Source organism: Anopheles funestus, chromosome 2RL, assembly GCF_943734845.2.
Source record: "Anopheles funestus chromosome 2RL, idAnoFuneDA-416_04, whole genome shotgun sequence".
Lineage (NCBI taxonomy): Eukaryota > Metazoa > Arthropoda > Insecta > Diptera > Culicidae > Anopheles > Anopheles funestus.
The window spans coordinates 53,483,826-53,509,977 of record NC_064598.1 but is presented as its reverse complement, the minus strand read 5'-3'; the positions used below and the strand labels follow the sequence as shown (position 1 = coordinate 53,509,977).

Sequence of the window (26,152 nt, the reverse complement as noted above, 5' to 3'; positions counted from 1 at the left end):
ATTTGTATGACCAAATGCTTTTTCAATAATTTCATTATATTTATGGTAGTTATGCTCGTTCATCCTCTTACTAATTTTCTGGTTAATTTTTTTCCTATTTCACTGTGGAACAGGTCCTTGATTGTAATAGCACGAATGAATTGATATCACACGTACTGTGCATTTTCGTTCCCTTTCAAAATATCGATTCACTACTAATGTCCTCCTCGGTCCGTTCACTATTCCTTTTGGTGCTACTACATATTCCGATTGATCACACTGTACTGTGATCTCTTATTAATTATTTCATCGAAATGAATGAACCTAGTTGAAAGCCAAATTCGATTCTCTTTAATTTTGTTTCTGTTTTTAACCATAACGATCTATGCGATCCACTAGCCATCTCAGAAAATTAATTTAACATGGGCGAGAGGGCTTCAGCATATTGTTAAAGTTTCGACCGGATACTATTCGCAGACACGTAAAGCATGGATGAATGCTTATATACAGTGAATAGAAGATTTGAGACGTTTGATCGACTTAGATCGGGTAAATAAAATATAAAAGCTAAACATATGTGGTTAAAATTACACAACAATAAAAGGATTATTGGCGCCTGGTGCTTCGGTTAACGTAAAAATAAACTGATGGAATAATTTAGGAAGCGATTATTTAACACTTATTCACAAACAATAAGTATCGGAATAGACAAAGTAAGAGAGAGCATTAAAAGATTTGTTCGATATTTTCTTTAAAATTCGCAAGATGTGTACGTTAGGTAATATGCACATAGCGCTACATTACCTAACATTCAACAAAAATAGCTGCACAAAAGAATAGACAAATAGAGGTACAAATTAAAATTTCAAAGTTAACAGTTTTCTTTGGTTTGTTTGAAATTTTCATAAATACGATTAATATTTCGGAATTCTCGAGTACCTTTGAAAGTCACTTAGTAATATAGTGTACAAGTGGTGACTTAGCAAAATGTGCATAAGTGGTACTGCGTTACAAACCCAACAGAAATTTCGACAGTAAAGAGAGATTAGGTAAAAGTTTAAGCAAGATTGATGCTGTGTTTGCTTTTGGAATGAACCAAAGATCTTCGAGCTGAATATCACAGCGTTTGGAATATTAATTAAATATTAAATAAAAGAAAATAGATTTTTAAAAACGTAATGAATATGTGTATACGAGACAAAGGGCGTTTGGCTAAATTCGCAATGAACGAATTCTTTTGCAGACAATTAGTAAAAAAGTAATTAATTAAAGATTCATGAAAATTACTGCATTTATGTTTGTGTGTACAGATAAGATCATGAGAAAGCAAAATAATTTGGAAAAGATGTTTTTGGTCGGAGTATGTCTTTCCGCACTCTAATATCAATGTTATGTATTTTTTACTATTGTGCCTTTCGTTTACCCTGTAATATGTAAAACATAGCTTAATGTAGAATTGACAGCCAAATTTAGCTGTTAAAAATGGAATTATTCAAATTAGAGAGCTCAGCGCATGAATGTAATACGGACTACAAAGTTTAAATGCAACATCTCTGAACTGCGGCTACTATCTTAGTTGACAATTTGGTTTCACGTTTTACTAATGTTTAACTCACTTATTGTTGTTTCCATTTCTTGGCAAGTATTAGTGAATGTTTCAAATCATACTAATTTTCCTGTTTTATCGATTGAGCGGACATGCTTTTAATTATATATATATATAAAATTTTACTCTGAATGCTTTCCATGTCCTATAACAACAATACGTTACTGATTAGTTCCTACCGGGTAGTAAGTATTTTAATTTGGTATATATGTACGATTAACATTAGAAAGCGGAGGCGAAAGAGAAGGGAAGAGCGAAAAATAGTGCAAAAATATATCCCATAATCTAAATCTCTACCCTTTCCTTGCGTTTCACCTTCGGTATGTGGCTTATTTTCGTTAAGTTGCTTAAGAACCGCATTGAACAAATGCCGTACTATTTTAATTGTAGTCAAATGTTTGTGTGTTTATCCAATTATGCAACTGGAAGCAGTCGGACTGCAGCTACTAGAGCTTTCTACGCGTTAGTGACATAAGCAACCGGGGCGTGAAGGAATCGATTCTTCGAATCTGTCGATTAATCTTTAAATGATACAATATTTGGGATAGCTTCTATCATTATGATTCGAGCCGTTCATAAGTACGATTTAATAACAACCGTACTGTATCGGGTAAGGAAAATTTGAAGGACGTTCTGCCAACGTCAAATAAAAAAATTACACTCAGAAAAAAGACACTCATTAAGAAACTAAAAAACACGGATCAGATGAATAACATCAACTGAGGCAAAACAAATCACAACGTAACAAAAGCAAACGAACGTAAATTAATGCGACTAGATACACTTAAAGGTTGAATTGAGAGAAAATCATCTACTACAGTACACCTGCATCAACACTGGGGGTAATTCTATGGTACAGCATACAGGACCAATTAGTATGCGTTAGAGAGCTTTTAAGGTGAAGGTGATGTAAATAAAACGAAAACATTGTAAATAACAATTAATTTACGTTGGGTGCCCTAAATTCTTATTTCGAAGTAATAAGAAAAGGGGAAGGAGTTTGTGCAACAATAATTAATTTGTTGTTATTGCTCCATTTCGTTTCCCCCGCTATACATGGTTCTTGCTTTCCTTTGCTTCAGGTAGGAAATACAAGAAATTCATCAAATCTATTACACGTTCATTAGTCCTTTTCCTACCTTGTAGTGGATAATGCTTTTTTAAACGGATGTACCATAAGCAGCAGTGAACATCGCCCGAGAGCTATCGGTATCGAGCGAAATATCCTCAGGACTGGCCAGATCGACACGGATCTGATCCAGTTGGCTATCGTTGGCCGAATTTGTGGCGCTGCCACTATTTAACTGGCCCCCTCCTCCACTGGTAGTGGTAGTGCTACTGTACGTGTAGCTAGTATTTCTACGACGGTTACCCTGCGCCCCTGACTGCCCATTTCCACCGCCCCAATTACGAAGAGTCCAATGGAAATGTGTCGGTGCCGTTGTATTAGACGACGGTGTTATAGCACCACCTGCACCTCCACCGACTGTCGCTACCGTTGTTGTCGTCACGCTACCGGAACCATTTGCCGATGGCATAACGATCACGGTCGTATTGGTGGTGGTACCGTGTTGATTTATGTCGATACCAACATCATCACGCCCACGACCATTGCCATCGATCGCAACGTCGTCTTCATCATCCACACCGAGAACTTGTGAGGGCATCATGATCGTTACTTCGCGGTTAGTGCACGGTAGCGTTTCCGTCGCACCCGCTATCATATCCATACTGTCCTTGGTCCCCGAGTTTGACGAGTTTTGTGAGTCGAGCGAATCAATACTGCTGTCGATGGCGGCTAGTCCGTCAACACTGATACCTACTGACCGGTTAGGATGCGAATGATGATGATGGTGACCATCGATACGATCGCCCAGCTCCCGGAAACGCACAATTGCCTCCTGGTCACCTTGACATTCCTCGATCGAACGCAATATCTCCCAACAGAGTTCTGATTCAATCGGGATCGGTTGGTCCGAGTCACGATTATAGATTGATATGGCAATATGCACCGGGTGCGGGATGGGTAGCGGAATCAGCATCTTGTCAGCGGCATGTTTGGGTTGCTGTTTTCGTTTCCACGGTTTCCAGCTTTGAGTTTTCTGTTTCGGCGATGGCATTGGTGAACGACGTGCCCGCACCCGTGGCGTTGTCAAGCCGGAAGACGTTGTGTCGCTGTTAATAACCATTAAGATATTAGTTCGTATGTCAAATGCCATTTGGAATTCACTCAGTTTACTTACTTGCGTTTCTCCGCTCGTCGTGAATTGATCATTACACGTGAACGTGGATTGAACGCGGACACCTCCAAGTATGGCGAATGAACCTGAATGTTACCACGCGGTGCATAGACGTTGCCCAGCAAATCTGGCCCGTTAATTCCCATGATGTCGCTAGTGTTTTGTACCATCTCATTGTAGCGATTCAAATCTAGCTGTGCATGTGGTTCTAGTTTGAACTGCGTATCGGTGTCGGACAGTGGAGTCAGGAAGTCTAGGCTGAAAATGTCAGCGTACAGCATACCGGCCAGCCCAGCCCAATCACCCACTGAAAGACCCTTTGCATCCCAGAACTCCTCCTCACTGATCGATAGCCGGGCAATCACATGCGAAGGGTAGAATTTTTCGAGCATATACGCTGACTGTTGAATTACGATCTTCAGCTCCATTGTGTTGAGCTTGATGCGTGATTTCACCGCAGTCGTTAGTCCGGTCTGTAGGTCACGTCGCCTTTTTTCTAGCTTTTCGTGCAGTGATGTCATCAGGTCTTGACCTTCGCGCTCCAGCTGACGATATGGACCAACGCTTTTCGACAACTGTGCTGAGAACGGTCCAAAGCATGCTTCAACAAATTGGCTAAAGTCCTTCTGCGGCTGACAAATTATAGTCTCCATAGAATGTTGATATGCCTTAAACGACAGGAAACAGGGAATATTTGTCACATCAAATAACACATCACATCGACAGCACCAGTAACCATTTTTCCTACTTACCTGCAGCTCATCCAGCTCCATCTTGGCTTCAAATGCAGCGAGTGCTTGCTCTGGTTTGATCGAAAAGTAATAATCCAACGCCAAACCGGGCCCTGCTATCCGACGAACTGCAAAGCTGTCACTAGCCGGCACTCGTCCACACTTTTTGATGAACAAATGAAATGTAGCCGCATCCCAAAAAAGTCGCACCCAGTACCGCACTATTCCGACGAAGAATACCAACACCGCTATTAACGGACAAATTATGGATGCTACCAACACGGCTGCCAATGGTTGCAGTAATCCCTGAATGCCTATATTCCATCCAACCGCCTCGAGGAAAATACAGTATCGATTGCGCCGACTCTCGTCGGGACAGTCTAAATCGTAGATCAGCATCATGTACAGATGCAGTGTAACTGTGATGAACGGCATCCAGAGCGGTGCCGTGATGGCTAAAGCAAGACTGGAAGCGCTAACGGCGAAGCATAGCAGTGGAAACAGTACCAATATCACCAACGTACCGAGAAAGCCCTTTATGAAGTAGTTGTACAATCGATTCAAATGGCGCGTCATGCCCTTTCCGATGAAACCCGTGTCAGGCTCGGTTTCAAAATGAGTCCTTGCCTTCGAAATGTGACGCCATAGTTCCATCAGGCGCGAAAACATCGTCTGTGTGATACTGGTTTTGCGCGGAAACAGTGTACCGTTCACTTGCGACAACTCCAGATCGGCCATGAACGGTTTTTTGCAGAACAGGGCACGCAAGCCAAGTGGACTGCACCACGGCACAATGACACCGAGCAAGAACATAATATTCCATGTCCAGGTCCAGGTGCGTTGAAATAAGTTCAGCAGGCGCCACATCGGCCAACGAGTACTAGTCGAGCGTATCAACTCCTTCTCGACCAAAAACACAGGCTGACTCGGGTCGGATCGTGGCGTGACAATCGAAGTGGCCTGCTGGCAGATAACGGTTGGTACCACTTCCGAGTGTCCTTGGAAGCTGCGACGTATAATCCATGACTTGGGAGACCAGATACGACACGCCCACTGAAAGTTTCGCGTCGGTGTTTTAGCATTTTTCAGTTCCTTCAACAACACTGGCTCACGCTGCAAATGTATAAGAATGGAAATCGAATTTTTAAATACTTTACTAACGGCATTCTACAACAATCTTGGAAAAGTATTAGTCTTACCTCCTTCATGAACGCTAGATCACGGTTCAGAAAATACACCGTCTGATGCAGATTGAGCCTCTGTGCTGCACGCAATGCTTCCTCGTGGGCACCCCAGGTGATTTTCGATAGCTTGGCCTGCTCACCGGCATTTAATTTTGCCCGCAGCCAGGGATACACACGCGATAATACGGGGTGTTGCTCTTGTAGCGTTTGTTCCATTTCTTCGCGAGATTTCTTTAGTTCCTTTTGTATTTTATCCACCGCTCTGCATAGTAGGAAAAATAAATGTGTTATTTTATAACATTACAATACCTTTCTATCTAGTACTTACTTGTGCATTATGACCACCGATTGAGCCTGCTGCACAAGCAGCTGCGGTATGTTTTCGCCCAATTCGGTAAGTTCGACATTCGAAAGAATGGACGTGTAGACACGTTGCAGGTATTCCTTCATAACGGCGTCATTTACTTCCTCCTCAATTTCGGCATCGGTCATCTTTCGTTCACGCAGTTCCGCAATTAACCGTTCACGAAAATGTAGAAACCAGCCACGTGTTTCCTTCTCTAGGATGCCGACAAGTATTGGTAATGCTCGGCGCATGGTATCCTTGGAAAAGAGCCGCAAATCGATGTCTTGCCCTTTGGGGGTTACGTATAGGTAAGGGATCGGTTGCGCTTGGTTGCAGTTCACATCAAACTTTTCCATGGTGGCTCGTCGGAGCTGGTGGCGCACATATCTACACAACGAATCTAGGCAGTCTTCGTACTCACTCTGATCAAAGGAAATAGAAAAATGCATTACTTCTGTTGTGACGTTCATCAACTAATGATCGTAAGACAATTACCCTACAAACTAGTTCAGCTACCAAAAACCGACAACGCTCTTCTTTAATTTTGTTATCTAAATTATGCGCTAGCAACGAGGGAACTCCTGTTGGGTGAGAAAAGAGATATAACAATATATAATCCATTCACACACAAACTAAACCCCTATAAAAATATATAAACATCACGCATCAATCACCACAAATTGGAAAATACTTACCGACAATCATATCCACTAGTTTGATGAACCCCTGCAGCAATGCTCGAAAAGCATGGGCAAATGAAAAGAAATGACCGGTCAGGCGTTCCTTGGCAGTGATGACGATAAAGCGAGCGGATAATGCCAGATCGCTCAGCAGCGAATCCCGTGTTCGCTCGGAACCTTTCTGCAAAAACTGTGACAATTGCCATCGATGAACCTGTCCCGGAAAATTCAAACTTGGTACCTCAAATTCTCTGCAAATAAAATTATCCAGAATCATAGGGATATTATAATGATTTGCCTGTCAAGTTAGTTTCAAAAAATGCATACTGTAAAAACACATGCAACAATCGTTGAGCAGTCCAATGATGTCGATAATCTATTTTGCAAACATCGAACATTCTATTTTTTGGAACATAACGACCTGGCTGTGTTACTAACAAACTATACTATTGTCGAAAATAGATTGAACATATTTAAAACTGCAAACTACGCCATTCACATGACGACTACTTGCAAGAATGCTAATGAAATGTTATGCTTGATTACAAGGAGTGATAAATGAGGCGTTATTTTGATTGTTTCTTAGTTAGTTTTCAAAAATTCCCTGGAATAAAACAGGGAGTGGTGAAAATTTTACCATTTTGCCATACTTTTTTTTACATACTGTATCATGGAACGTAACAGAAAAAGAATAGTGCTATACCCTACATAGAGGTGATGACTAATTAACTACGGTGTTAAATTATTCTCCAAATTCACCTACAGACATACATCTCAACTACAGTGATGTTATTAAAATGAGAAAATGCATTACGCGACCCATTTCACATTCCTATTCATTTTCACAAACTCCCATCGGGAGGAATATACCTATTAGATCATTGATCGATATTGAACACCAATGATAAATACTTATGCTACTAATTTTACGCTGCAGTTAATATTCATTTACATATCACACTAATAACCAAACGGTTAGCCAAATCGGATTAATCGATAGTTGATGGCTTTACAGATACAACTTAGTGACTTAATACATTTACAACATCGTTACACACACACTATTTTTTTCACCACAATAAAAATAATAGGAACAGCAATATTTTTGTGTTATCGGAAAAATATACATCGCACGATTATGTTATACAGGAAAATATATGCACGTAAAACATACTATAGTTGTAACAGAGGGAGAAAACAACATTATTATTACGACTTCATTTACCCAGTGAACTGAATCGTTTCCAATTGTTCGCAATTCAATTTCTTCGGTTTCCCAAATTTGTCCTTTTGCAAGCTTTCAATGAAAATATTTACAAATAGTTTTGGTGCTTTTTAGTTCCATGATTATACACGATGGGACACATTTAGTATGATTTGAATGAAAAAATCGTGAAAATTTGAATTATATGAGAGTGTAGGTGTTCTGTATAAACGATAAAAACAATATACTCCTGGTAAACACTATGTTATCAGCTGATAATTACTTTTAGATAAAACGCAACAATATATGCAGGGCACTTCAATAGTGAAAAGAAAACCTAAAACAAAATGCAAAATTAAATCTCATTAAACATAGAAGTGTTTACGGATAACCATTATAATCAGTAACTAATATTAAAATGTTATTCATCAGCAGCACTGCTCTTACTGATTATTTGCTTAAATAGAATAAAATTTACGCGTTTACAACAGAAACAAAGCTGGATGTAATTTTAATGATGCAATAAAAGAAATGTTAAAGAAATAAACACACAATAAACTCTGAGTGATAGACAAGGACTGTGGAATTAAAAGCACAAGTAACGGATGGTGTTAAAAATTTAAGCGAGTAGTCTCATGTGGTCAATTTTATAAATGCATTAAACTAAGACGATACTAACCCTCGTTCACGCAATGAACGTAGCTGAGCATTGGTAAGCAACCGTGGCTCCCCGGAACCATCAGCAGCAACTGCATCCAGCTCGTCGAATGGCGGCGCAATAAATAAATCGCGCAGATTGATTGGGCGAGTCTTTCGATTTCCGCTTGTAACGACATTGCTGTGTATATTGGCATTGCTTCCACCGCCACTTCCGGCAACCGAAAGTGAGGTAACACTCTGTCCTCCTCCACCTCCTGTGGCAGCTGTTCCTCCACCATTTCCGACACCTCCACCGGGACTGTTCGCTAGTGGTGTAGGTAAATCTATATCAAAAGAGAGATATGTAAAATGTTAGATGAATCTATGTTTTTGCCTTTAGGTTCTCTGTGAATACTCACTGATAGGAAAAGTTTTCCAGTGGTACAGAAATTGTTCAGCAACGGATTTAATGTGTTCGATCAGTTGTTCTACTTCTGGTGGGGCGCCAATCAGATTAATCTGAAAGCTTACTGGCTCTTTTTCAGGAGGTTGTAGTGAGGTTGGCCTCACTAACACCGGACCTCCAGCACCACTATTCGAAGAACCGCGCAAAGCATCTGCTACCGACGAGCCGTCACTAGTCCGTGCAGTTTCGAGGACCATCTTCTGTATTTTCTAACAGTCAACTTAAACAAATCTTTCACTTACTATTCCCGGATGGGTAGAGATAAATTCAACCGGTCTGATGATGATCGATGGACTCGATTTCATAAATTGTGCTGTTTGGAATGTGTGCTACAATACTATGGAAAGCTGGCTTTGGCCATTTGGATGACGGCGGCAGTAGCGATAGTAACGGCAATCGTCACATTGACGGATGGCAGACATTTGTACTTTTTAGTAATGATTGCAGCTATTCGGCAACTAGTTTCACCTGCAATGGGGTTATTATTTTTAAGAACCCCTAATCAGCGACATTTATGAGCCGTTGGAACCTACGAAGAAATGAATGAACATGATTATTAAAAATTGAATTGAAAAACTTACGGTTCAATTATTTTGTTACGATTAATTAAGACTTTAATTTAAAAAAAGTGAATGAATACACTTTTCCAATGTAGGCACATATTAGGGACATATTATGTTTTAACATAAACGCTACTTGTTAATAAAATGGAAATAATCTAAATAATCTTAAAAAAGGATAACAATTTAGCACCCTTTACTAAACATTTGAACAATAATACATTCAGCGCGATTGAACCATAGCACCAATATCGCAATTGAGAATGTACCTGTGGCTAACTTCCTACCATGCACATCGCACTAGCAGACGGAAAGGGTCGCATTGGCGTTTGGTGATGATCTAACTATTGATGCATTATTTTCTGCAGTTTGCACGTAATATTCAACAAAACGGATACACGCACTTTATGCAAAAAACGCTTTGTATGACCTTGGGTGACCCACTCTCTACAGATATACATGTGTGTTATGGGGGGGAAATGTGTTTTGATTGTTTTTTGGGGGAGGCAGCGGCAATTAATCATTTGCAGGTTGTCTTGATCATAAGTTGCGCTTTAATTTTTTACTGTATATTTTGATGATATTTTTAATTATGATCATTCCATAGCGTCCTGTGTGTGATCCTTTCGGTGTTGTAGACACACAATTACTTAACAAGGCATATCCGCGATTTTTGTTATCACAGTTCTTATTCACGTTAGTAAACGACAATTCAGTTTCAAGCCGTAGTAAGATAAGATCTTTTACAAAGGTTACACAAAGCATAAGCAAACTAGGAACCATTTTCCCGCCTACAAATAAATAAGATTAGCTTGTTTGTATAAGGGAACAGCTGCGTTATCTGCATATCGTGTATACACATTAAACAACGATTCTCCACTTAAAGATTCGATACAATTGTACAATCGTATGAACAACCAACGGTAGCAGCTGCTCTACGTAAAACTTTTATCACTTTTATCAACACAGGAATTTTTGTTTTATTATTGTAAGTGATAATCACCTGCTAAAACGGATATTTTCCATTGATTTTGCTACATTTCCTTCCAACAAGAAAATCGACGACTTTGACAGCTGACTGCAAAAAAAAGACACATGAGGGGGATAGGATAGCAATCTCAAAAACAAAACAAAACATTCGCAACTGGTATAAGCGACAAACTACGTGTATTTGGTTGCAAGCTCCATATCCAACATTATTTATTGCAAAAATAATGTTTTATTTGATAGGTAGTACACATTTTGCATCATTATACGATTTTTTTAAACAAACTTATGAATAAAACACATTTTATGTCCTTTTCCATTCATGCAATACGCTTCATGACTTTCTTACCCCTCATGGCATTGACAGCTAGCGTTCCCGGCAGATGGCGCTTGGCAGATGACAGAAGAGCTTCCGCTCTGCGTTCTGCAACTCTCTTTCTATTCGATCCGAGGAAACAAGCAGCAGCATGAGGTGCGCAAGTTGCCAAAAAATAGGCGAAAATTCATATTTATCACTAGCCATCTGCTTCAAAACAAAGCTCAAGTGACCGAGAACCGATGAAGCCAGAAAATGGATGAAATACCACCCGAGACACACCGTAGAAAGTGTCTCAAAATTTGTTGAAATCACATGTGTATGTGGCGCGTCTGTCGGTGTATCGATTCACCGTCCGGTGTATTGCAAGTGTGTTGCAATTGTCAGCGACGGAGATGGAGCATGAGCCTCGCAGTGATTGCTAGTTCAAAACATGGCAAATTTTTGTCAAACGAAATGATCTTTCAAATAGATTCACCGATAGTGTTTTATAATTCGAGCTATTTCCTCATCGGTTCTTCGTTACTCGAGTGTTTTCAGTGTATCATGGACGTGGCAAAGATAAATATTTTATAAATGCCGGAAAACGAGCGACCAATCAACAACCCTATTAATGATTGTGGTGTTTCTGTATTTTTTTTTTCAGTTCCCTCAAGCTTCAGAAGAGGCTGGCAGCCTCGGTTATGCGATGCGGCAAGAAGAAGGTGTGGTTGGATCCTAATGAAATCAATGAGATTGGAAACACCAACTCCCGTAAGTAGTGAGCAAAAACTCAGCCTGTGTTTGTCTAAACCGAGGGAAAACAATTCTAATTCTATTTCGGTTTTCAGGACAAAACATTCGCAAACTCATCAAGGATGGTTTGATCATCAAGAAGCCGGTAGTGGTGCACTCGCGTTACCGTGTGCGCAAAAATACGATCGCACGTCGTAAGGGTCGTCACTGCGGCTATGGTAAGCGAAAGGGTACGGCCAATGCCCGTATGCCGCAGAAGCTGCTGTGGATGAACCGCATGCGTGTGTTGCGTCGCCTGTTGAAAAAGTACCGTGAGGCGAAGAAAATCGACCGTCATCTGTACCACGACCTGTACATGCGTGCAAAGGGTAACGTGTTCAAGAACAAGCGTATCCTGATCGAGCACATCCACAAGCGAAAGGCTGAGAAGGCTCGTACCAAGATGTTGAGCGATCAAGCCGAAGCCAAGCGTACCAAGGTTCGTGAGGCTCGTCGTCGTCGTGAAGAACGCATTGCGACCAAACGTCAGGAGCTTCTACAGACGATCGCTAAGGAAGAGGAGACTGCGCAGCATGTTGCGGCTACTGGAAAGAAATAAATTGTTCATCCTCGCTCAGTATAAGGAACCTCGAGGAACGTGAAAATGTGAACATCCGTGTGTTTGTGTTGCTGTATACAGACTATCCGAACATAGACAGTGAAAATGAATGAAAGAAATGCTCGTTAATTATATTGGCGGTCAGTAAGCGTCTTCGGAGTCGGTCTTTAAGAACAGGAATTGATTTGGTCCGCCGAGTAGGTCATATCGTATTTTTGTAGTATTTATAAAAATCCAGATAATGCACCCACAACACCTGATCTCTATTTGTATCTGGATATTTTGACCGTCGAATCGAGGTGTTCCATACAGTGGTCAATTTAATACAATTCCTTGTGCTGGAAAGTTTTTGGATGCCTGTTCTTGAATGCTAATAATCTTCGCAAAATTTATTTGTTTTCTAAGACGTTGAAGTTTTATCAAAGTCCTAATCTACGTATTAAATAAAGCTACCGGCAACAGCGTCTACTTCTCGCACGCACGCAGTCAAGGTCAAAATTGTTTATGAACGAATTAGTCGAAAGGATAAAAATCTTGAGCGGAAATTGTAGTGAAATCTTCTATTTGCTTATTTGCGATTCATGCTTTAAAGGCGTACAATTTTAATTAAAAATTGAACAGATTAGAGATGGCGCGGTGATTATAAAAAACATTTTCAGATCTTAATGATGCTAATCGGTAAAATAAGAGCTAATTAAAAAATTGTGTGGGCGGTTTCATGGTCTCGTTGCTCGGTCCGAATTTTTCATTGCCAGCTCTGCTAACGGAGCTAGTAAAGAATCAAGTAGTTAAAACAGTATGAGCTCTTTGAACGGCAAACATTAATAATGGGAAATGATACTGAAAATTGATAACGAATTTTTCATTGGATTTGCAACTAGTGTGAATCCTATTTTCTATCTAAAACAATTCCTGTTTGCCTTTGTTGCCGGAAATGAAGAGCCTAGATACTAATTAGGTGCCTTAAAAGGCTTCACTGTCATTGTGTTAGAGTAAAAAAAATGAAACACAAACAAAAAAAAACTTGGAAGAGTTTCCGCAACAAAAACGGAAAGCATATGGAAGCCTCATTCCACTCAAACATTAGATGCTTACATCTGTTTTACATCGTTGCAAGACGATGTTCCGCATAAAATTAGGTCAGATGAAGGTGGAAAATGAAGAACAACAAAATTTCATGCACATCCATGTACGCAGTGTTCATTTTCAGCATGATTATGGCCACACCAGTTGCTGTAGCTCAAGTCAAATCTCTAGAGTCTTCTACAAAAGCGGGTCAGCCACTATTTGCGCCCTACTGCTTGCAGTTGATAAACAAAAAATTAAATGAAAAATCCAGTCAACCTGTGTAAACAACTGGCAGCGGAATGAAAGATTCCGAAGCACTCGATTGGGATGCGGCCATAGAAATATTGCACACTGCAGAAGTAAGAGTCTCCGTGTTATTCACTTTACATCTGACAAACACGCCGGACAACTTTCCAGAACGTCAAAATGTGCAACACAATTTCATCTTGGAGACCGCTATTGCCACCCCACGCTGCGGCATCCGTTGACGTTGTATGCACTCGTGAAAAAGGATAAGTAAAGCTATTCATGGGAATTACACCATAAAAGAAGAATTAAATAGGTCAAATCTACACGAACAGTAAAAGTAGTATACACAACCCGCCAGATCGTAGTTCTACATTATTGTGGGACGCATATATTTTGAAGCAAAACTGCACATTTGTTGCTCATCCCAATGATGCTATAAACTACATCGTCTCCTCTAAAATTATTCTAGGAATTTGTTTTACTAACACAGCTCATAATAAAGAATAAGTATTTTCTTCAATTTATATTAGTAAGACTTTAATTTTTTCTTGGCTGCAATTGGTTATAATCCCTCTTTTCAGAATTGGGAGATTCAAGTTCAACTAGGAATTTTCTAAAGTAGTAATAAGAATACTAAAATGAATGTTCTTCGCTACTAACAACTTGAAATTTGAAAACCTTTCTAATTGGATAACTTATCAACTTATAATAATAGTGTGAAAACGTTTCTACATCAACAATGGAGAAAAAATAAAACCTCCTCCATATGGAATACCAAAAAGGGAACATTTCCCTTTTTGTACTAAAATAACGCTTCAGTTCATGGAATTGTTTTCCCAAGCTGTGATGTATACAACTCACCTATGTTACCTCAAGAAGAATGCAAGCTGTACTTATGTCTGCTCTAAATAAAAGAATATCAGAAAAACTCCGATGATTTTCCGTTGCTTCTCCGGGCTACCAGGTTACTCGTTTTCCCTAAACAATTCATTGTGAGAAGGTGGTAAGGGTATATACGATAGTCGCAGCATTACTAAATAAACGCCAGGAAATAGTGATGGTGGGAGATAAAACAAAATCAGACGGCTCTACCGCTCATGGTTCATCATGGATCATGCATGGCCGCCCGTAGCACATGCAGCTAGCTCGTAACCGACCGACGGAGGCAGCACACATTATGATAAAGGTGTGTTTAGCGCGCGCGTAGGCCGTTAAGTGGAAGGGACGGAAGTGTCTCGTCGAGGGCAGAGATACAGCTGGGAGTGATGTTGCCACTTTCCTTTTAAATCCATCCATTGTTCTAGCGGGTGGCTATAGAATGTCTATAGTCGCGACGATAGCCCTGCAGTGTTCCCGGAAAGGACGCAACTGCTTGGAAAAATTTCATCTATTCACCCAACAGAGGTTGTTGAACTCTTGCGATATGGCATGCCAATCTGTAATGCATTTTTGAAAACTGTATTTAATTGCAGGAAAATAATTACAATAACACATTTTACAATTCATTAGACGAATTTCACTTTTTGCTTATATTATGACAAATCTTCATTCAACGGCCTTTACTTTATCAATGAAAGCCAAATCGTTAAACCAAGCAGAAGAATAACTCAAATAACGCATAATTATGATAAAACGATAAAATTAAGACAGGGGACTTAATGCCGAAGCTGAGGGCCAGATCAGCAAAATAAAATTGTTAGACACATATATTAGATTAAAACAACAAACTTCACGGCAGTGGTTTTTCAAACGTGATATACTTGATTCTAGCATCAATAAAGTCTCGTTTAAGATTATTAGAATAGCTGCAGAAGGCGAAAAAAAGAACGTTTTGGTGCCAGGATTCTGGAATCTTTTTTGTCAAATTCTAACTCATCACATGGCATGGAGCCGGAATGGGCACAGAACAAAGATACGATTTTCCGATGAAATTGCAGCATTAATTTGTGCTTTAAAATAATCTGGAATCACATGGAAGCAACTGAAGTAATTTTACAAACTGACCAATCATCAATTGGCTAGTGAGCCCGGAAAAAAAGGATGAGATATGACAACTCTAGTCTCAAAACATTTCTGATGTGGTTGTGATGAGATCTCGTGTTTTTGTGAAGTATTCCAAAATATTTCGACTGAACTTTGCCAAAGTACTACAGCTGACCAGTTGATTACGGATTTTGTCAATTTAAAGTATTTATCTAAAAAGCGGCAGGACCGGGTATCAAATCCCATCCGGACCTTTCCCCCTAGCAAGGACTGACTTTCCGTCTACGTGGTAAAAATATGTCTAGTAAGCCGAAATGGCCGGCATGACCTGTAAGGTCGTTAAGTCAAGAAGAAAATGTAAAAACCAATAGATTTAAAAGTTTACTAGTGTGTTGTAATTTTATTCAATATAGGATAAATAGATTTAACTTTTAATAAATGTTCAATTTTAATAAATTAAAGTTATGTTGAATAAATCGTAACCCCTGCAATTAATCGGTTTTAGCTTCAGCTTGGTTCAGTGTGAGTTTAAATCAAGCAGAATAAAGTATGTTAAGTTGTATTTTTGCACTTATAACACATTTTGCGTGTTATTACGTTTGTTAATAATTAGAAAAGGAGATTTTGCGCTTAATAAACTCAAATTAGCTGATCAAGGAAATGCGGGTAAAATATTTGATAAAAAAATACAATTTTACTGCGTTACATTATGATTGCTCTAAGACAAATGATAGATATAAAAATATCACTAAACTATGACAGACAGGAATTTGAAATGAACAATTCTTCAATAATTTAAAGGTTTGTGTTTGAAAACATGATTTGCTTCTCTTGTGCAAGTGAAAATATATGTTAATGTTTAACATCAAACACATTGTAATTTGATACCATTTTTGATTCTAGCTTATTTACGAATTCGGTTATACACAAAGACCATCGGTTGCCTAAGTAAACAACCCTCACTCTTAATATTGAAATTAGTTTGATAATTCCAGAAATGAATAATCCCGTTAATTAATTCCAAAGCCCATCGCCTTATTTATGTTTTCGACGTGCCAGTACAAACGACAAACGTGCGTGCGGAACTACTATGCGACGTACAACATTAGGTGTTCGTACCTTTAGAGGATGAAATTCTATTCATTTAAGGTAAGTGTGCTTCTTATTGTCCCTGGTCAGGCGCATCTTTTTATTTCTTGAAGAACGGTCAAACCATACTGCTGACTACGTGCCTGCATCTAATGTGGAATCGGCCCATGTTAAATTTATTAAAAATGTTTTACTTTAACCCCCGCCAAAAACGCCGACACATTTCCAGCACATAATAGAATATGTAATGTCGGAACACCTTCAGATTGGATCGCATTTAGTTCATTACTTTATGTTGCATTTATTTTGCCAGTAAAAGTGATGACTTCCAAAAGAAAAACAATTTTTGCAATGCAAATATTTCATACAGCATGAAAACGAAATGGGACGTAATTTTAATTCCATTTAATTATCTGTAGTTCCAATAACCCTTAAAAGGTAAAAAAATAGACAAAGCACCGAACGCGGAAAATGTAATTCAACTAGTTGTAGCAGAAACATTTTTCATTTAAGCGCATTTAATGTTTGCAAAACGGCTTAGAGGTACATGAAGCTGTCCTCCATGGGCCAAGCCACACCCGGGGCGTATTTTATCGTAGTTCCGAATTTCTACCAGCACTTGAAACGTTCGCTGAAGAACTACCTAGGTACTTTACCAACTGTTGGTACTTCACCACTGAGAAGTTTCTAGCTGAAGTGATTATTCATCATTGATTGCTTGCTGTATTAAACGATGTTGAAATACGAAATGGGGTTAATGCTTAATACACAATAATATCATGTGTCATGAAAAAGTCTAGGTGTTCATTTGAGTGACTTCGCAGCCCAAGGCTTGCAGTCGGCGGTCCTTTTGGTCGTTCGTGAGAAAGCGAGGATCAAATGTTGCCAATCTTTCTCATATGCAAACATTAAGGTGCCTGGCAACGAGAGCTGACAAAAAGGTGAAAAATTTGTCAAAACGGAGCTTTTGTCACTTTGCTGAGCTTTTGGCAAAATTTTATTTGTAGAAAATCCACGAAAAATGTTGACAAGAATGGTGACAAAAAGTTGACAAAATTTTGAAGTTCGTATATCGTGAATTGCTGTCCATTGCGGTGTTCTCATTTGTTGAATTAACTGTATTTCATCCCTGCAAGGACACAGACCATCTTAATTAATTAATTTAAAGCCAAAATCTGTAAAACTGCTTCCATCGCGACGAATTTTCGTGTACGTTGAAGATGATGAAGATTTTGGAAATCATGGGTTGCTATGTTTTGTCAAAGTGTACAAATGTGTGCACGGCCACGAGAAAAACTATTTTTCGCAGTTGACAAGCTGTTTTTGTCACTTGAAAATTTTGTCACCTTTTTGTCAGCGCTCGTTGCCCAGCACCTTTACTTTACATCCATCTTTTATTAGAAAATCCATCGATACTTTGAATTTTTCATAAAATTAGATGTTTTTATCATCAAATAAAACGATTTTTTTTGTGCAGATTTGACATGCTCGGGAAAGATGGACACCTTTCAAGGGTAGGAAAGAATAGAAAAATTATGCGAAACTCAAGAAATTGATATTGTTCTAACCAGTATTCGTTTGCTGTGTGATTTTATGTAACAATGATATCATCAAAAGTTATTACGAATTGGAAGATTTCGTCGTAGAAAATTGCTAATCCTCGCGACAGCAAATTAGGAGAATTTGTTAAATGGACAATGCAAATCATTTTTGATGGTTCTTTAAAAAATTATCAAAGAACCTCACACTTTCTAAGTTCAAGAGATTTTCAACCAGTTCCTTTTTTTAATTGTCTTCTTGAAATGTTCTGAAAGTTGTAATTTTCATCGAAGATCCATTCCCCAAAAAATCCAAGACCAAGACGACCAAGGAAAGACACCCTCAATAGTGCCCCAGTCATTTTGTTTCTGGGCCTCCCGACGGATATCAGTGGCAATAAAAATTCCCCAGGAACATCTCATCCCTAGTCTGCACAAGTGTGTCGATAATGCGACGATCTTTATTGTTGAGACCCTAACTACCATTCCGCTTCTAGGGCCCCCAGGGTGCCCTAGAAAAAAAGGGTGCCCGGGGGTACAAACGTAAAAATATAAATTTTGGAAAGCACTTTTATTTTGTTTGTAAATTTGATAGATTTACAAGCTTTATAGTGGTTCTCAGAACGTTTGTTACACACCCAGAGTTGAAGATGCATTGTTGAAAAATATTATAATAATTAATATATTTGAGGTGTAACAAGTGTCTATCTTTCACTTACTTTACGTCTTTAAATACTTCCACCTATGAATAATATACCAGTTTTTTTAGAATGCATATACCCGTTGATTGCCTTGAGTCATAACTATTTGTTTTAGTTAAATTTGGAAATTGACTTATGCTAGCCCTAGCCTTACTCCTACGAACAAAGATTTTAATACTATTTAAATAAACTGTTACAAACATTCGGCCTTTCCAGCGTAAACACAAGCTCCTACCCAATACTTGGAAAAACGTGAACTGTTCGATTCTATTAAAAACTATGTTTATCTACTTTTTTTAATATTGTTAGTCTTAGTCTCCCTTAATCGATGCAGTAAAATTCTTTGCGTAATTTTTCTATTATTTTGTTAATAAATGGTTCAACAAATGAAATACAAAAACAAATACTACATATTTATTTTTAATACTACATTTTTATACAAAGCGAAATGATTTTACAAAATTTAACAATTAATTGACTATTAAACCATTTAGTCACTAAAACATTGCGACCCAATAACCAACATTTAACAAGATCTGACGCGCACTTTCCCTTTTTTGCATATTTTTATATCTCATTGTGTATTCATTTCTTATTTTACAAACCAAATTGACTATCTCGAACAGATTAGCACGTGCAAGCTTTCTTCTCAAGTTCAGATTCGGTTACGTTCCTCTGATCCCAAGGTCGACTACATAAAAGCTGAAGTCGATCGATGCAAGACCCACCCCAGGCAGGTGTTTCGTGTACTTTGCTAGGTTTGGTTGCGAAAGAACCTACATAGAATCGTACAACTTAAGTAAAACGGGGTAAAAAACCCGATTGGGGCTATACGGTCAACGATTGACCAACTCTTAGCGTTAATAGTCTCTCAGTTTGGTAGGAAACATCATACTTCTCAAATGATTTATTCTCACTCTGTTGTAGTTTCTCTTCCAGAGTAGTATGAAATAATACTGCGGCCAATTGAGCAGTTAGTCAAACCGACTAGCCCGGTTATTACGGTCGGAAATCGAGATACACCTATGAAAAAAAAACTGTTTGATTGTGTGTGTGTGTGTGTGTGTGTGTGTGTGAAAGTGAATAAAAGAAAGAGACAGAAATGGATTTCGAAACATGATTTGGAGCATTCTTCAAAAAAAAAAACAGGTCCCACTTGATGCATCCGTTATGGAAGGTCACAGGGTCATCTTGGTCAGGGACGTACAAGAATGAAAGGAATGTTGAAGAAAAAAAAACAAAAGTCAAACCAAAAAGAAAAGATATACAACGGATCCGCATGATTCTTGGCCGGTCCTAATACTAGCTGCTGCGTTAGTGTCTGAATGGACGAACGGATGAACATCATTAGCATTCCGAAGAGTATTTTGTGCAAATCGTTTCAACGAGACGCGTCTGCTGGTTTCAAAGCTTAATTTCACAGCTTCAATAAGCACCACGAAAATGTTTACATTTGTCACAATACAAAGACATTAAACTAATAAATTGTTTCATTTTTACATTTTTCATCATAAATTTCTTACATAAGTTCTGGTTGTTTCTAAGTTGTGTTCTCAAAAGCATTAAATATTCTATAAGCGATTATTATTTACATCAATCTCTATGTCTATGTCTCTATCTTTATGTCATTATTTTCAGTGAATAAATACTAGAAGTACTACCTATATTGTGTATGTCAGAAAAGAGAAATCCGTATAAAAATATATTCTAAAAAAAGGTCCCTAAGATGGTCCTGGCTGGCCATGATCTCTTTTCTGCAATAAAATTATTTTAACTTAACCCTATCACAATAGACAAGTTGTGAAAAAACCCAACACAGCATGTCAATAATAATGTTACCCGAGAGGATTTGTTGCCATGCTTACGGTTAAGTAGAAAGGGTTTTTTCTGCAGTGAAGCTTTGCAGCATATTTGCTGAACAGCGTTTATTTTAGGTAAGGATTTTGCTTTAAAGCACTTTTCTGCGCCACAGAAAAATTCACACTTCTTTTTATAAATCACAATTAAATTGTTATACATCAAATGCATAGGTACAACTGTAAGGGAATTTCAAACCGGCAATCAGGGAGCACATGTACATCTGTGGTTAGTGTGTACAAATGCTATAGAGCATCTTTGTTTGGTCGAATGAATTGCTAAACAATTAAACCTTAAATAAACAGCGTGATCGGCCGATTGCCATGAGCGATTGCGCTTACTCAAGAAGCAAGATACAATTTGTGATCAATTGTTGTAATTGGTAAGCTTTGACGGCAGTAAATTAGATACATACGCTGAAATGTATTGTGCATCATTTTTTTAATAGGAAATTAAATCTCATCATTGATGAGCTCTACATAATGCGGAAAAACAGACCGCATTAAACAATTAGCTGTTAAATTTCCTCCGAGTTTACACATTAGGGTACAATGCCAATAAAAATACTGAGGCAAGAAATTTAATTTGAACCTGCTATACATGAACAGCTTTTAAACGTATCTTTTTAATGCCTCATTGCTTCGAGTGATACAAAGTTCGAAGCGAAAAAGTGAAACTTAAACATTGAAAGGGAAACATTAGAAGACGGATAATACAGTGGAAAAATAACGAGCGTTTTACTTTCGATGGACAGTGCATCTATTTTTTTTCTAATAGTAATAATAATACTAAATGCATAGTTTGTATAATCACTTTAAAATGTATTTCAAAACATTTGAACTGATATAATCGATTAATAAAACGATGTTGGTTAACCTCTCAAATAACCCATGTCTTCGACAAGATTCAATTATGGTAAGTCAAGTTATAAACCCATGAAATAAAGCATACTAAGACCGATACATGGTTGTCGTAGAGCCAAAAAACATGAAAAAGTTTAGGTTTTTTTAACTACTTTTCCAATTTTTCGCAAAAATTGTAAGGTTTTTTTATCGACGATAATTTTAATCAAAAATCAATATCAATTTCACATTTAACTATTATTAAACAAAAAACTTTTCTTTACAGTCTTGATCATCAACCAGTTGAAGATGTTATTCATAACCTAATATAGAAAACTAGTATGATAGCTTTAAAGTACCGACAACTGATTGAATGAATGCAGCTAAATGATATGTTTTCACATTTTCGTATTGCTTTTTTCATGATTTTCTTTTGCAAATCATATCGAATGCAATCAGAAGTACATGAACCAAAAAGGAAGAGCAACTTATTTCAAAGCTTTGCTTTCGCTTTAACTATTTTTCCAGCGCTTATTTGGCTACATCACAGAAGGCGAATTTAAAACGTTTTCTTCTAGTTGCTAAGTAACACAGTCCAGATTTATGGTGAGAATATTGCTTTTTGATGAAAGAACTTGGTATTTGCACAGGGAATGAAACGAATGAATGTGGAAAAATCTTTCCCGTAGTAAGGATTGTGTCTACAGCTTAAAAATTTAAAGCCAGCTTGATGGTAATATAAACAAACGAACATAGCACTGCCATACGAAAGGGGGGAAACACTTGTTCAATGTTCGGCAAGAATGCAACATTTAGCCTACTTTTCTCCGTCATATTTATTCCAAACATCTGATGCTGGCCACTAGACACATACACACGTAACCAGCACCAATACACATCCGACAGGCGCCAGAAGTTTCAGCTTAGAGGAAAACAAAGAAGTTCCACCCCTTCAAACCCGAAATATTCGCGGAGGGAAATGCGGGATTCGGACAACACCCTAACTCATTTTTTCTGCTTCGCTAAATCGCTTGGACAATGTAAAGGAAGTAATTGTTGGCATAGGATTGCGTGCCATTTATAGGAAAGGTGCCACATACCATTACGCTTATGCTCCACACTCCACGCTATTCTGCTGCAGCGGGGCAGGAACCATGTCACGAACCTGTGCTCAGTGTACGATAAATATTCACGATTTATTGGTGGTTTCTGTTCGACGGTCCACTGGAAGCACTAATCCTGACAAAAATCACTATGGACGTGCATGGGTTAATTAAACATACTGACGGTTTTTTTTTTCGACGGAATATATTTTCACATTCCAGCCCCTTCAGCTATTTTTTCACTAACATTCTATGTGTGTTGGTAATTATTGCAAATCAGATGTTCACTAGAGCACTGTACTTGTAAACACTGGACACGTTTAGTATTACTTCACACACTTTCCTGCTTGTTCTGTGCTATCCATTATCACCAAAAATCGCAGCAAAACAACCGAAAAAACGCTAAATTGAAGACGAATCAGAGCAATCGCTGTGAGTTTATGTCACGAAACTTCACTTTTTGCAGCGTTTTCTCTCCAACATTTGCCACCGTCGATGCGCTTTGCTTACGTTGTATTGCTCACACTCACTCAAATGCAATTGCGTGCAGGTTTTTTTCACTTCTTTTGTCTAGCAGATTACGCGGTTGAAACTTTGCACGGAGTTTTCTAAATTGCTGTCCATACAATATGCAACTGTTCAATCATTCACACACTACGTCCGATCGCAACAACGCAACGAGATAAACAATGAATTGCTACGACTGTTGGCGCGAAATTTAGAAACATTTTCTGTATCGACCACCAGTGCCCGCAATAGATCGTGTTGGATTCTATGACTACACATCAATCACAGTGCACTTTTCTGGTGAAACATACGAAAAAACACGAAAACTCGCACTTTCTACCAAAAACATTCACGACGATGGAACTGTGCGACTCACAGTTGGGAAAACATTCAGGTGAGGACATACGGTTGTGATAGCGACAGGCTCTGACAACACTGTCAAATGCATGTTCTGTTCAGCCATTTTACACCTTTTCTAGGTTTTCAAATGGGCACAAAATTAAATTTGTTAAAACTGATATTATCCAATAGCAAAATAACCTAGTACAAAATTAATATTTGCAATGCAATATAGTTACGCCGTAGTTAATACATGATAAACTTTACAAAACGGTTCGCTAGCTCATATCGTAACGACAACTGATCGATTACATGTCAAAATTTGTACGCAAATTGCAGATGGGAAATCATGCATCGTGTATACGCATCTGCAAGTGGTCGTTTTTTCAGCTGTCACCAGATAGTTCAATTTGGCTTAATGTTTACATTACGTTCTCCCTAAAGAAAATATTAAAAAGTACGAAACATAGTTCAAATTTTATTAAACTCATTCATACTCTGTGCACGTTGAACTTTGATCTGCTGAATAAAACTATGGTAAGTTTTCCGTGCGCAGCCTACCTACTACCAACGGTACAGTGCAGAACAACACGAAACCTGTGTTTTCGGTACTGTTGTCACTTTATGTTTTCCGTGTTGTGAAAAATTAAGTGGTTTGCCTTTTCGTCGGTCCGACAAGCTACCGTAAGTGCATCGATTACCACTGATACGTTATTCTTGCTTTGCAGAACAAACTAAAGCTCAATCAGAAGGTAAAGGTAAACAAATTCATTTCCCTTACACACACGGGAGAGCAGACGGCCATCCGATGCTTACAGGATAATGAATGGAAGCTCGATTTGTCCTGCGATACTTACTTCCAAAACCCTGACCTGTACTATCGCGAACTGGACAAGAAGAAAATCGAACAGTTGTTTAATGTGTATCGTGATCCAACGGACCCGAACAAAATCAACTCGGATGGGGTGGAACGATTTCTAGAGGATCTGCATCTGAATCCGGAGTCCAAGCTGGTGCTTATCATAGCGTGGCGCTTCAAGGCGGAAGCACAGTGCGAATTCGCTCGGCATGAGTTCATAAACGGGTTTTGCGATCTTGGTGTTGATAGCATAGAGAAGCTAAAGGAAAAGTTACCACGCCTCGAGCAGGAGCTGAAGGACCCGGGACGGTTCAAAGATTTCTATCAATTCACCTTCAATTATGCAAAAGACCCGGGGCAGAAAGGGCTCGATCTGGAAATGGCCATCGCCTACTGGAATATTGTACTTAAGGATCGGTTCAAATTTCTAGATCTGTGGTGCAAGTTTCTGGTGGTATGTACTGTTTATCTGAGCGAAGATTTGCGCTTTCCCGAACATTTTTTATTTTATCATCTTTTGTTTAAACGTTACAGGAAAACCATAAGCGATCAATTCCGAAAGATACGTGGAATTTATTACTCGATTTTGCCACCTACATTGATGATAGTATGTCCAATTATGATGCCGAAGGAGCTTGGCCGGTGCTAATCGATGACTTTGTCGAATGGTGTCTAAAACAGAACAAGGTAACCCATCCGTCAGTTATTACTTCCACCACCGGTGGTCACAGTGGAGCCGGCGTGGGATGCAGTTCGCTTTCGATGCAGCATGTCCCATCCACCTCGGCAATGATGAGCAACGTTCCCGTTCCTGGTGCAGCCCAGGCAACCTCCACAACGACGACGACCAACCCGTACGGTGGTAGCCGATCTAGCCCATACGGCACGGCTGCTGGTAGCACGGCCAATATGTTTTATTAGAGTCACGTCATCAGTCACATCAGTCAGTTGTTTAGCCGGCAGTGTGAGGGCCCTCAGTCACAGTCTCTCTTACTTTCCTTTCGTCGATACAGCCCTGGTAATTGAACATGGGATTTCGCTGCGCACCGCATAAGTTTTGTCATCATGATTTGATCGTTTTGTTAATAATTCACTGCAAATGTGGGAAAACGTAGATGCATGGTGTTGGTGGAAACGTGACAGTGGAAACGCGTGGGAAAAACGTTTTCCCTGTCGTATAGGTAGCTGGTTCCTACCGTACAACAAAGGGAATATAAATTTGATCAGTGTCAGCTGGAACTGTTTCATGCAATTACATATGAGACGATTCCGTCATGCAATCCCTATTTCCCTGTAACGTCTGTTATATGCTGAAATGCAACAGGACACCTTGGTAGCTTTTTGGATGCAGGCCTGCCTTTCAATCTCTAACACAGATGAATCCGGCGAACCTGTACTGTAATATGTGTACAGTAGTGTTTTTTTTCCTACTTTCATTTCACGTTTCATCGTTTGGGAAGCGGTATACAAAATTTATGTAGTCATGTTACTTTGTTGTACCAGTTTTTGTTTTCTGTAAGTTTACTATGGCCATGAAAATGCGGAAAAATGCAAATATACGCCGCCGGTGGAGGCATAGTAAAAGTGGAACATTGAACGTAGAGCATAAAACGAACCAGGAGAAACTTTAGGGTAATTTTGAAATTTACCTAGCAGCAAGATTTTGCATAACATTGATTTAAAAACTAATGGATTACACACCAATAATTAAGTTACAAATGTACCCCTTTGTTTCCTGTAGCTAGT

The 26,152-nt window shown here is 38.8% G+C and overlaps 3 protein-coding genes across 5 annotated transcripts; 2 read left to right on the top strand and 1 right to left on the bottom strand.

Moving 5' to 3' along the window:
- Positions 1-15: 15 nt before the first annotated feature.
- On the bottom strand, positions 16-23,672 carry LOC125763166 (uncharacterized). 3 transcript variants are annotated; one of them, XM_049426013.1, is made up of 12 exons: positions 23,520-23,672; positions 22,699-22,850; positions 9,029-9,604; positions 8,650-8,953; positions 7,992-8,063; positions 6,782-7,017; positions 6,582-6,667; positions 6,069-6,508; positions 5,756-6,002; positions 4,578-5,669; positions 3,829-4,493; positions 16-3,760 (listed from the first exon to the last, which is right to left on the bottom strand). In XM_049426013.1, the coding sequence occupies exons 3-12, from the start codon at positions 9,270-9,272 to the stop codon at positions 2,746-2,748; spliced, it is 4,401 nt and encodes a 1,466-aa protein (XP_049281970.1). In that variant the 5' UTR covers positions 9,273-9,604; positions 22,699-22,850; positions 23,520-23,672; the 3' UTR covers positions 16-2,745. The 3 variants fall into 3 exon arrangements, with proteins under 3 accessions (XP_049281970.1, XP_049281969.1, XP_049281971.1); XM_049426012.1 differs by lacking the exons at positions 22,699-22,850; positions 23,520-23,672 and adding an exon at positions 10,639-11,277; XM_049426014.1 differs by lacking the exon at positions 7,992-8,063 and having other exon boundaries at positions 22,699-23,669.
- LOC125763187 (60S ribosomal protein L19) lies at positions 10,998-12,323 on the top strand. The gene is made up of 3 exons (XM_049426040.1): positions 10,998-11,094; positions 11,585-11,691; positions 11,769-12,323. The coding sequence occupies exons 1-3, from the start codon at positions 11,090-11,092 to the stop codon at positions 12,269-12,271; spliced, it is 615 nt and encodes a 204-aa protein (XP_049281997.1). The 5' UTR covers positions 10,998-11,089; the 3' UTR covers positions 12,272-12,323.
- A 199-nt stretch (positions 23,673-23,871) lies between the features above and the next one.
- On the top strand, positions 23,872-26,129 carry LOC125763181 (DCN1-like protein 1). The gene is made up of 3 exons (XM_049426032.1): positions 23,872-24,084; positions 24,276-24,860; positions 24,941-26,129. Exons 1-3 carry the CDS (start codon positions 23,887-23,889, stop codon positions 25,325-25,327), a joined length of 1,170 nt encoding a protein of 389 aa, XP_049281989.1. The 5' UTR covers positions 23,872-23,886; the 3' UTR covers positions 25,328-26,129.
- Positions 26,130-26,152: the final 23 nt, after the last annotated feature.